The following is a 12,488-nucleotide window of genomic DNA, read 5'->3' on the forward strand; positions in this document are numbered from 1 at the left end:
AAAGACAATCAGAGGGCAACATATCACCAGAATAACTGGTAACTCCTGCTACTACTGGGACCGGGCTAAGTGTTTAGCATGCTAACTTCAGTAGATATCTCTACAACAAAAAACGTGGACATCATAACTTTAAACGTATCACCAGGGTAACTGCTAACTGCTGCCAACTGTAGCAGCCGCTAGCTAGTTAGCTCAGTTAGCTTTTCATCTGGTGAACCGGACTGGGAGCTTGGAGCTCCAGGGAAATGTTGGTGTTTACATTGCTAGCACAGAAGCTTTATACTGGGACTGGACTAAGTGGTTAGCATGCTAACTTCAGTAGATATCTCTGCAACAAAATACGTAGACATCATACCTTCAAATCTATCACCAGGGTAACAGCTATCTGCTGCTTACTGTAGCTGCTGTTGATCTGGTGATACACTAGGAGCTCGGAGGACCAGGGGAGTGTTGGTGTTTACACCAGGACCAGGACGGGACAAGGCTAACTAATCGACTTATCATTGCAGCTCTGATTTACATGTAACTCTTATATCTAATTAATGCATATTTTCCTCTGTATGAAAATCAGTGCCAACTCTTTCAAATTTCTTCATCAGCTAATGCAAAAAAAAAAAACTCCTCCACTTGGACAAAGTGCAAGTCTGGTGTAAAACATGGTGTAACATATTGTATGTCTCTCTCTCTTTCTCCTCTCAGAGGCTGGCTGCAGAAGCAGAAAAGTACCAAATGGAGCACGAGTGGAGGGACGACAGCGAGGTGAGCGAGCTGATATGTTCATTAACGCTGGCTGCGTTACATACAGATCAAGCGGTGCCGCGAACTCCATGAGAGGAGCCGAGGGGGAGGGGACATGTTATTCATGATCCAATATGATTGTAATAATTGGATGGCAAATCTCATTACAATGACAACGGTGCTGTAATGACTTTATATGAGATTGAATTTCATTATTTTACATAATAGGCAAAAAATAACCAGGCATGCTTATGATGAACGGACGCACACACACACTGCTCACTCTCATTAATCATTGTATTAAGGATACATTAAGAAAGGATGTACAGCAAATACTTTGAACACACTATTATTTTACACATTCAATTACTGGTCCAATGAATGCAGTGCCCCGTTCCACTCTCTGAGAATTCAGCTGTTCACGTCCACTCATGCTGTGTTTTAGCTCCCGCCTTCTCATAATGAATGCAGATTGCAAATTTCCTTCCACTGCTTTGCAATGAGGAAAAGCCTTGCGCTCTTGGCAGCCGTTTAACAAATGACAAATGATATTGTGTGTGCATGCTGTGGTGGAAGAACTTCAAAGAAATCCAACCTCGCCACTTAGAATATTAACTTAAAAAACTCTTCAGCGTTGTTTGCCAAACCTTAATGATTCCTTTCCATTAGAAGTTTCCCATTATTCAAAGTCTTGAAAAATCCTCTCGAGGGATTGATTCATCTATCTGCTGTATTACTAGTGAATGTAATTAAATGGTTAAAGGATAAGTACACCTAAAAGTTAAAATGTGCTTATTATCTACATACCACCATGCACTCGACTCTCCATTTGTTGTGAGCAGGTAATGACAGAATTTTTGTTTTCAGGTGAACTTATCCTTTAATGTTATGGGGATTGTAATTAGGCACAGATGGGTGATAAATGCTGATAATGGGACTCAAATACAAAGTTAAGTTCTTACTAGTCTCACTGGTTTGCGCCGACGCTGCTGCTAGCTATGTAGCTTTGCCATAGATATGCCCAAATGCTACAGTTGACAGATAAAAATCTCCTCACTACACAGCTGTAGCATGTTTGTAGCATGTTCCTGCAGACGGTGTTGTGTCGGCCTCAGGCTAGTCTCTGACGCTCAGCTTAGCCCCACATGAACCTGTGCGTACCTTCGTTGCACACAGAGTACGTGTCATTCTGTATCAGCCTTTAGCCTTTTCGAAATAGCAGCCAATGTACGCCGTGCACACACATGTTCAAGGTTCAGGGTTCATTTATTTGTCAGTCTACAGGTTGCACTATGAAATGCAAGTTGTAGTTGCTACATGATAATGACAAGCATGGAGGATATGTTCAGGAGTCTGCTGCTGAATGTAGCTGCCGTTGGCTACTTAGCTCAGTTACGAATGCCACTTTGACAACAGGAAATACAATACTGAAGTGATTCACAGCGGCTTTGACAGGAGTCTGACTCTGGGGGAAAAGAATAAGAATACAGGGCGGGTTCAGGCGAGGACAGGAGAGACGTGACGTAGGAGAGTAGCGAGAGGGAGGTAGGACAGCGCCCATCCTCGGAGGCCTGAGCTATACCATCACCAAAGTAGTAAGACTTGATCTGAGACTTGACTCGACTTTATCAAGAAAAAATGACTTGAGTCCCATGTATGGTATTATGAGACACGGCTAGCTGGTTAGCATGCTAACTTCAGTGGATATCTCTGTAACATAATACATAGACATCTTTGACATGACATCAAAACATTTATTTCTTCACATTCTGTTGATAATGTAAAAAATGTAAACATATATGGATTTGTATCACAGTAACTTATGAGTATTTGAGGTGCCCAGTGGAGTGTGTGTGTGTGTGTTTACGCGCATGCCTCTGTTCAACGTCACCTTCAGTAACTGGGTCAGTACCACTGGGCACCTCTCCCCGCTGACTTTTAAACACTTTAAAGGTGTGACTGCAGCAAGAGGACCACACACTTGTATGCATCTGCTCAGTGTAACATGACGACTCTGGCCAAGCTGTTCTTGCATTTGATTACATTTATATTAGTTCTCAGTTTTTATGTATGAGTGAGTCTGAAGGTGGCGCCGTCGAAAATAAGAAGCATTAAAGCCGGTGTCAACCTTTTACGACTCCATCGACGGGCCAATGTTTGCAGCTGCTGCGAATGCGAGGGAAAAGCGCCGTCGCTGGTGTTTGCAGATCGTCTTGGAGTTTGTCAGCGAGTGGATGGCATATTGAATGAGTCATCAGGTTTTTACAAATGTAGACATGAACTGCAGTTACACCTGCCAGAGACTGGATCGCAAGTACTTTAACAAGCATCTTCTCGTCCAGACTGATTTGGCAGTACACATCACACCCACAACAATATGCCACACAAGTAATGGCTTCGTTTATTTTCTCAACCCTTCCCCTCCCTATATGCTGTTCTCCATCTCTCACACATTAAGTGTTCTTGCGCACAGTAGCCTCCTCCCCCGAAGGGTGTGATGGTGTGACCTAAGTGTTATCATCGCCTCTGAAGGTGCGCATTATTTGCAGAAACTTGACCTGACAGAAAACATCATGACATCCTGTTATCAGCTGTATTGTGTGTATGTTTTTGTTTGGATCTGCATGCGTGCATCACAACTACTCTTTGCACATAGAGTTGAACTTACACGTCTTCTGATATAACAGTCAAAACAGAGAGCAGATGCTAGCTTTTGGCACAGTTCCCACAGCTTAATCGCTTATTGTGGGCTAATTTCAAACTGTTAAAGCCGAGGTTAACGGCGGCAGTCGCACGAGAAGTCACAGGTCTCTTTGAGTTGCCATCCAGTCGGCTTGCAGCTCCAGAAGTGGTAGGCAGGTGGTGAGAGTCAGTGAACCAGCTCCGTGGCTCCGAGGCATCCTTATGTCGGCATCTATGGCTAGCTCGTTAGCGCCCTGCTAGCATGTGTACTGACAGGGAGCGCAGCAGTGTGAGATCAAAACAACACCACCTACATCACTGATCCTCAGCGTCAAACACGGACCGCCGCCCTGCTCGGTTCAGGTTAGATCCACAGTTGCAGATGTAACTTGTATGATAGTTTTGTTTACTCGTCTAAGACACTGTGTCTGTGAAAACTAATGGCCAGATTATTGCAGTTATTTGGGGATGGAGTGTTAATTATGTTCATGCTTCTTTGAGATTAAAACCTTTCGATTTTTCACACACTTAACCTACGCCACATGTTAAAATGTCAACTTTTCCACTCAGTTTGCTGATTGTATTCTCCCAGGACACTCTTTAATGGTATTCTGACATTTTCACAACTCTCGAGAGCAAATGTAACAATTTAGCCTGCCGATGCTCCAAGATCATTTCTGGTATGTTGTTTGTTCAGTCCAGGATTTGATCCTTTGTCCCCCGTTTGGAGACTTGCACACTGAGTTGTGGCTTTAAAGAGCAACTTACCAGTAGCTGGAAATCTTGTTTTTACCGACCTCTCGCGACTTCTCCCCTTGATGAAGTGATGCAGAGGTTTACTCCTGATTGTGTCAGCTAACTGTAACATCACTGTTGGGTGTGGTCACAGCTGCGGCAAAGCACCAAACCTCATTCGTCACCGAAGGTTGATTATATTTAGAGGTCGAACATTGAAACTTTCAACCAGAGAAGGCAGTAAAATGCTGTTTTTTAGCCTGGTAAAGTTTCCTTTCGATGATGTGCGATTCTTCTATTTGTTCATCTTTTCCAATTTGTCTTTAATTCTTTTGCAGCTGGACAAAATCGCTTACTACAACGCCAAAGAGGATGTAAGTACAACTTGTTCCCACTATTCTGATTTTCTGTCACACTGTAACTGCAAGCAACCCATATCAGGCCCTCTAGAGATTATTACCATGGCAACAAACCTGATAGTATGTTTTATTGATAGCTTGTAAGAATCAGCGAAAAGAAGTCAATGTTTGTGTTGCATGCATAAGGATCACTACATGTTTTTGGACCCCATACTCAGAAACACATGAGAACGCATGAGACACCGAACGCATCCCCAGGCCCCAGACGTCATCTGTCTGCTCTTATAAACAGGGATCAGCATCTAATTCCCCTCCACTGTCCCGGTGGGAAAGAGCCACACACCCACAGCACACTAATGTCACTCTGTATTTGACTGACAGCCCCTCTCCCCTCTTTCTCTTTCTATCTGGATGCCTGGGTTAATGTTTCACTGCCTAAAATTCAGTTTCTCCATCTTTATCTGTCAGTTGTGACATTTCAGTGAGTACTCAACATTGACACCTTGTCATTCACAGCAACAAGAAGCTGCATATACAGTGTGTTTACAAACCGAGGGTGTACACACACGTACAGACCTTTATTAAGCAAAACAACAACAAAAAATGCCTTTTTTCCCTTTTTTTACAGCTTAATCAGACAGAGAATTTGAAGAAAACGAGGAACCGATATATTCCAGATGACTTCGAGATAGACCCCGACTTCAAACGACTCGTCTCGTACAACACCTCCGCCGTCCACATCCCTACGGATATATATGAAGGCTGTAAGTTGCAACACACAAATGTGCATTTCTCTTTCAAATCCACACATCCCAGTGTTATAAATAGTAATATATAGCCACCACCAGCTCCCACCCTGCTATCTGTCTCTCTTCATCCCTGTCACCACTATGTCCAGTATCTACAGTGTACGTTCCCATGATGTGGAGCTCAGCCTCCAAGCGCTGTCTGCGGTGTACAGTCCCATAACCAAGGCCAGGCCATGTTAGTCTATATATAGCCCTGATTCCAACAACCCACTGGCCAGCACCCTCTTTGCCCTGGTCACCAGCTGCTCCTTTCTCTCCTGTTCATCGCTAACCCTGCTGACCTTTGGGACAGTTTCATTGGAAGGTCTTTTGTGGGTGATTTGTGCTCGCTTGAGGCCTTTTGGACTGTCACTTGGTTATTCTTTTCATCTTATAAACCCAGAGTTGTGCAGTAAAAATTAAATGTTAGCCTCACCAGTAGCATGGCAATAAAGCTGGCATTGGGACGGATGTATTGCAATAAAAATCTCGACAGGCATTCATGGTCCCAGGAGGATGAATCCTAATGACTTTGGTGATCCCCTGACTTTTACTCTTAGTGCCTCCGTGAGGATGAAATTTGTACTCCTGTTGTTCTTGTGAAATTACTCCGGAAGCCACAGAAGTTGGTACAGATATGCAAGTTACCCAGAGGATGAACCATAATGACTTTAATGCCCCTTTACTTTTGATCTAGGGCCATCAACATGTCAAAATGGTTGCTTAGTACTAGTTAGTTCAGGAATAATGCCGATAGAGGGATCAGATAACATCATTTATATGAGGTTATCGCGTTTCTCTGATTTCTTCTTTTTGCCATGCCATACCCTCCTCGACTCCCTTACCGCTGATGCCATTTTCTAACTGGAAGCTGATCTAAAGTTAATCACATACAGGGCTTTAACTTCATCGGGATAATTGTCCATCCACTCCTCCTGCAGCCTCTCCCTGTATTGCATGTATTGGACATGAAGCAGGAAAACGCACTAGTCAGGCCACCACTCAAACTAGATTTGGCTTACGGTAATGAAATCTGATGTAATAAAGAATGCTGTTACAGAATGAAGCCAGGCCTTAAACTGTATTAGACAAATTTGCGAGACACATAATCGGAGTGTTATCCATTACGACCTTATGGCGTCAGACGTGAAACATTATCATACAAAATTCACAGTGTTCAGACAACAGCGATATGTTAAACAAGCACAAGCTCCCTTGGCAGAAACAAACTGGACTAATGTATGGATGGATGACTACTAACCCTAACCGGAGCATAGCATACTTGACCTCACACACATGCACACACACAAACATATCCTCTGGGTTATTCGCCTCTTGTTCGAGGACGCTACGTATATTGCAAGGACGGAGTGACGCACACAAACACACATATGGTTGGAAATGAGGATTCAGGCATGTCTTAATACATACATACAAAACCGTGACGCACAGGTCACGCCCTTCCTCGCAGACACACTTTTGTATAATACGCACACTTACAGTATAAAGGGATGGAGACATTTCACATGTTTCACGCCACATTTAACAAGACATGACTGTAGCATGCTTTAAAGAGGTTAAATGAATTCCTCATACCCAGGCATAAGCTAATATCCACCCTGGCATTGATTGAGCATTCAATATCAATTTCCGTACTGATCGTCACACTGGGTTTGCTGAATGCAGTGACTTCAGTGCCTTTATCCAGTGAGTCACTCCGCATAATTTGGACCATAAATGCGCAGAGCGACGGGCCTAGGAGGCCTCTGACTGTGCAGACAGTTTTGTCATTGCCAAATGGCCAAATGCACTTAGTTATTTTTACAAGCAACAGTTATAATGATGAAAAGGCGGGGGGTGGGTTTGGGTGGTAGAGGAGGGGGGGTTTCCTAATGTGATTCATCCGTTTGTCATTTTCTGTCTTTCTGCAGCTATATATGACCTCTGTCTCCTTCTGTCTGTCTGTCTGTCTGTCTGTCGGTCGGTCTGTCTGTCCATCTGGATTGGCACTACAATAATGCCTGCCACATGAATGTGAAGCTACAGCCAGCTTAGCACAAGAACTGGAAAACTGGGGAAACAGCTGGTCTGTGTCCGTCCAAAGATCATAAGATCCACATAAAGCTTTAAAGCTCACTAACTCCCTTTTTTATGTACATCTTTTTTGTGTCTTTATTCCGTACAAAAAACAAAGTGAGTTACCAGTTTGTGTGCTAAGCTAAGCTAAGTGGCTGCTGCTCATTATTCAACAGTCCCTCGTATTGATTAAAGCCAGCACTGCTCCTGGGGCCGTGACAATAATGACAGCACCTTACTCCTTGTGAAACCACAACCTTTTGTTTTCACATTTTGGTTTGTGCACAGATTGAACAAACAAGATGAAATGTAATTGCAGACTTTTTTTTAACAAAAGACCCAGGTCAGCTGTTTCCCTCCGCTTCCAGTCTAATTAAGTTAAGCTAAGCTAATTGCCTTATGGGCCCAGCTGCAGACTGTTGATGCTGACCAAAACACGTTGACATCCTATTGGCTCACAAACCTTTTTGGAAACTAGAACCAACCGGCAGAACTCTTACACAGAAATAAATAAGAGTTAAGCAAAGCTAAGCTAAGCTAAGCTAATTGCCTCTTGGGTCCAGTTGCATACTTTATACTGATCTAAATCTTGATGGGAATTCAGATTGTTTTGTTTGGAATTATCCAGAATGATACTGATGCTGTTGATTTTTTGTTTGTAATCTTTCATTGTGTTGACAGCCATAAATAAAATTTCCAATTTTCATTATTTTCAGGCGGCAGATATCTCAAAGCCCATTTTTTTCTTTTCTTTTTTTTCGAAATTTTGACGCACGACTATTTAATACTCCAATATTTAAACTTTTCTTTACTGCGGCATTCTAGCTTGCAGGGTGTTTTGCCTCAGACAGGTGGAGGAGCGTGGACTCCGGGCGGGGCTCTAATTAGACAAGTGGCAAAGCTAGGCTGGTGTTCCCACTCTCCTACTCTCTCTCTCTCTGTTTCTCCAAGGACGGGCTGCCACATCGATGCCACTCCGGCTGGCCGGCACTGTCAGCGTTGCCATGGCAATGTGTATTCAAATATATGTGTGTGTGTGTGTGTGTGTGTGTGGAGACACACATGCTGAGACACGCCCTGGTGTTCTATCTTGTTGTGTGGAGGAAAGATTGGTAACTTAATTAGGGGGACTTTGTTTGGACAATGCTGGTGTCCTTGTGGGTTGTACTGATGCTGAAGGAGAGATGTGTCATCCACCTCTTCTTCTTTGATTGCTGTGGACTTTCTCCACCACCCCCACCCCCTATCATCCAATCCACCTCCTCTTTTTTTCCCTATTTCTCCTTAACCGTCCCTTCTTCCCTACTTATTTTATCATATTTGCTCATTTTTTCATCCCTTCCGTCTTTGCCTCCACATCTACCCCTTCACTCCACCCAGCCCTCATCCCTTGCTCCACTTTATTAGGCATATTAATAGCGGGGTGTGTGAAGACAAATGTGCTACTGTCTCTCTCCCCCGCATTAGTCCTGCTGATTGGAATCTATTCTCCCTGCAGATCCAGTGTGGGTGGTCAGACTGGGATTCATTATCCTGTTTATGTGTGTGTGTGCATGCACGCCAGAGATGAGTCAGTGTTTTATCTGTGTGAGAGCAGCGATAGATGGAGGAAGAAACACTTGGGGTGTGAGGGCCGTCATGCGTGCGTGTCACATCGCATGCACCTACTGTACTGTATATGGATCCCGTCCCTGAGTGTGCGTGTCTTCTCGCTCATTAGGCAGATTGGCGTGGACGCGATGAGAGGAGATGAGAGGAGAGCGTCGCGGCCTTGGCAGGAGATCCGAGGCTCATCTGATGCCCGTTTGCATCAACTCTGTGTGGCACCTGTCAGCCCGAGACACACACACACTGTGACGTGCTGAGATACTGTGACACTGTGTATGTGAGCGTGTTTGTGGTGAAGTCACGGTCCCTGTGGCAAAGCTCACAGCGTATAAATTGATTTTTTTCCCTTCTTTTTGCACTCTTGTGCCACTTGATACACGTCCGATTTCGTTTACGGAGCTGGCTGCCAAACTCTGAAGCATCTTCATCCCCATTCGTCCTTCCTTCCCTCTTCCTACCCCCTCTCTCACCATCATTATGTCTGCGACCTGTGTCCTTACGACAGGTTGGACGCCTTCCCAGAATGTTCTAATCAGGTGATTGGGAGTCGCATTTGGATTCCCCTCCATGCCAGACGGTTTCCAGACAAAATTACTTTACCTACCCATAAAACTTCTATGAAAGTAATGAAAGAGATTTCCCCAATGTCACGTACTGTATAGTTGGACGGTCATCAGTGTGTGTATTATGGGAGTAATTGCACTTGAGATTACCAAAAGGGCTTTTCTCACGTTCATGACCTCGACAGCTTTGTCATGCTACACAAATAATCATGGTACTTAAGTACGTGTGAGTGCTGGGTGCCTCTAGCCGTAGCTGCTATGAGTGTGTTGTTGTCACACATACTTCTAACTACACTCAGCATTTACTGAGGGAACACTTTACATTAGGGTACATTACTACTATGAAATGTTAAACAAGGAACTTTAAACTGGTTATAAAACTTGTCTTGTTTGAATGCTGATGACTCTAAATGACCTATAAGCAAACAACAACATCAGTGAGAAGATTGACTGTTTCTTTTTCGTGGTTATAGTTATTCATAATGCCTGTCAATCAATTGGATTCTGACTCATCTGGGCCGAATAAGTAATATAATTGAAACTATTTTTTATGTCAGATTGCTGAGGATGAACTGAGCTCTATAGTCTGGCGGTACGGCACGAAAACAAAGTTTCATCTCACCATTGTCGTATTACAGTCATAAATCTTACATAGCTGCAAGCAGATACTACACCACCTCTCACAAGAGCAAGTGAAGTGACAACAACAATGGCGGCTTCTCAAGAGGTTAGCGCTGCTGCTAGCATCGCTTACAGGAGAGTTTATTCAACACTGAAGGCTTCTCTCTATGGAGAGACATTACGCTGTTATCCCCACTGGCTTTGATAAAGGTTTGATTTACCAGTGGGCTCCTCTTGATCTGACTGCTTACAGTTTGCCTTTGATAGGCAGATAGTTCGTCTTGGGAGTTTTTGAAAGCACTTGCTCTTTTTCAAACAGTTTGTAGTGGCAGATGGCTCTGTGAAACAAACCACCTTGTCAAGCAATCCATCTGGTCGGGTTATAGACCACATTCAAGTATCATCAAGGGAAATAATTATTCTTATGGTACTATCACCTTAATAGGCCCATACTGAGCACAAGCAGAGCATTTTAAGACCCTAATTTGTGTACTCACTATGAATAAACAGTAAAAAGGAAGTTATGAAGTTATTGAGGGAAAACTCTTAGTTAACAGCCCAGCAGTTGTAGAGTATGATGATGCAGAATAAGGCATTGATATGTGCTTGGAAGTGACTAATAAAGAGCCGATATGCTACTGACTGCAACTAGATTCAGCAACTTTTGGGACCCTCTCAGCAGCAACAAATACGGCGACTTATTCTGACCATCAGCAAAAAGCCAACAATTATATTCACGTATATGATTTTGTAAGTCATTCCCATGCACGCTGCTCAGAGTAATCAGAGAGAGAGAGCAGAGATCAGGGGTCTCTCCCCCTCTTGCGTCGTGTGCAGGCTGTCAGTAGGTGTGGCATGTGGGGGAGGACACGACTCACCGCGGCCGTGTGAGTTCAGTTGTAGTGACTTCCTATGGTTACGTGACTCTCCCGCTCTGAAACTTTTCCCTGTAATGGAGCCTGTAAATATGTTAATAGTTTGTCTGAGCCTCTCTCTCACTCTTCCGCTCTGAATCAGGGTGTTCCACGGATCATAAATATGTAAATAGTTTGTCTGATCTTGTTAATATTTAAGTAGTACGTTTGATCTTCTTCCTCCGTTTGTAGGTTGTTGTTGTTTTTTACTTCAAATATGTGCTGTCCCTGTTGTGAGCTTATGATTATTTGGCTAAAGACTTCTCTATCACCATTTCACAGTATATGGCTTCAAAAGATCATCTGAACACTTCTAACGACTCTTGGAGTACAGTTGGCAACATCTTTCCTCCTTTCCTGTCATCTTTAACTCTTCTGCCCCCTTGTGTGTTTGTGAAGGCGGGGACCTCATCTTAGTTTTTCAGGCAGATTATACCAACGATTGTAGCATCATGCCTGAATAGATCATGTTTGGATTCAGTCCATGCCGGTCAGGATTGGCTGGGTGCAGCAAGCACAGAAAAATAGTGTTGTGTGCAGCAGATCCACAGCTCAGCTGAAGCTCACCTCACTCTTGTGAAGCCCTGTTACCCTCAGCTCTCTCTGCAGAGTTTAGTGCTCTTGTTGCCCACATCCCTCCATCCAACACCTCATCCAAATTACAGAAAATGAATGGTGAGAATTTGTGTTATGTAAGGATTTCCAGGTGCTCTGCGATGCAAAGTCTTCAATGCAACACACGCCAGCTGCGTGACATAGCATCGTGGACGGGTCGTGCAATCTTGGGGGTGAACGCGACTGAATTGTTTCTGGAGACGCGTTGATGCTGGGATGTAGGAGAGTGTCGTGTCTTGTGGGCATTCATGGAAAACAATAAGAAAGAGTCTTGATGTGCGTCATACACATCTGACAAGACACAAGAAACTGTGTGTTGGTGGAAAGATGAATTATGTGTCTAGTCTTTGTTATCCTGGTGATCTTGAGAAGGAAGCTAAGTGGATGTCAGCGCTGAGTGAATGCCCTGCAACGGGATGCGATGGTGCTCACGTCACTATCAGAAGTGAGCGGCGACGTATCATCGGGTATAGGGCCCCTTCTGATACGATGATTGCACGTTCTCGCCACTACAGCCCTCAGCGTGTAATTACTTTCAAATGCACAGGCGGTTTCAGCCACCAGCTAGCTGATGACAGGGAACACCGCAGGGCATCACTTGGCATGGCACCGTGCAGCTTTCCCTCCTCACCCTCACCTCCTCCCATCGCCGTCACCCTCATCAGTCACTGCCAGAATCCTGTTTGATTTGTTTTTGAAAGCATCTACATGCCTCACAGGGAATATTTAGTATCTTCTTTTCCATATTCAGCTCCCAAGTCTTCTCGCCCCATGAATCATTCATTTTTT

The 12,488-nt window shown here is 44.0% G+C and overlaps 1 protein-coding gene across 1 annotated transcript in view; it reads left to right on the plus strand.

The window, feature by feature from the left end:
• The window catches only part of cacna2d1a (calcium channel, voltage-dependent, alpha 2/delta subunit 1a), an 89,109-nt gene that overhangs the window by 36,175 nt on the left and 40,446 nt on the right, over positions 1 to 12,488 (plus strand). Inside the window, exons 4-6 of the mRNA XM_073481020.1 lie at positions 700 to 759; positions 4,494 to 4,529; positions 5,143 to 5,278. Of these exons, the coding sequence (XP_073337121.1) occupies positions 700 to 759; positions 4,494 to 4,529; positions 5,143 to 5,278 (232 nt within the window). The remainder of the gene's footprint in view (positions 1 to 699; positions 760 to 4,493; positions 4,530 to 5,142; positions 5,279 to 12,488) is intronic.

The sequence above is a fragment of the Pagrus major genome, chromosome 14 (assembly GCF_040436345.1).
Source record: "Pagrus major chromosome 14, Pma_NU_1.0".
NCBI lineage: Eukaryota > Metazoa > Chordata > Actinopteri > Spariformes > Sparidae > Pagrus > Pagrus major.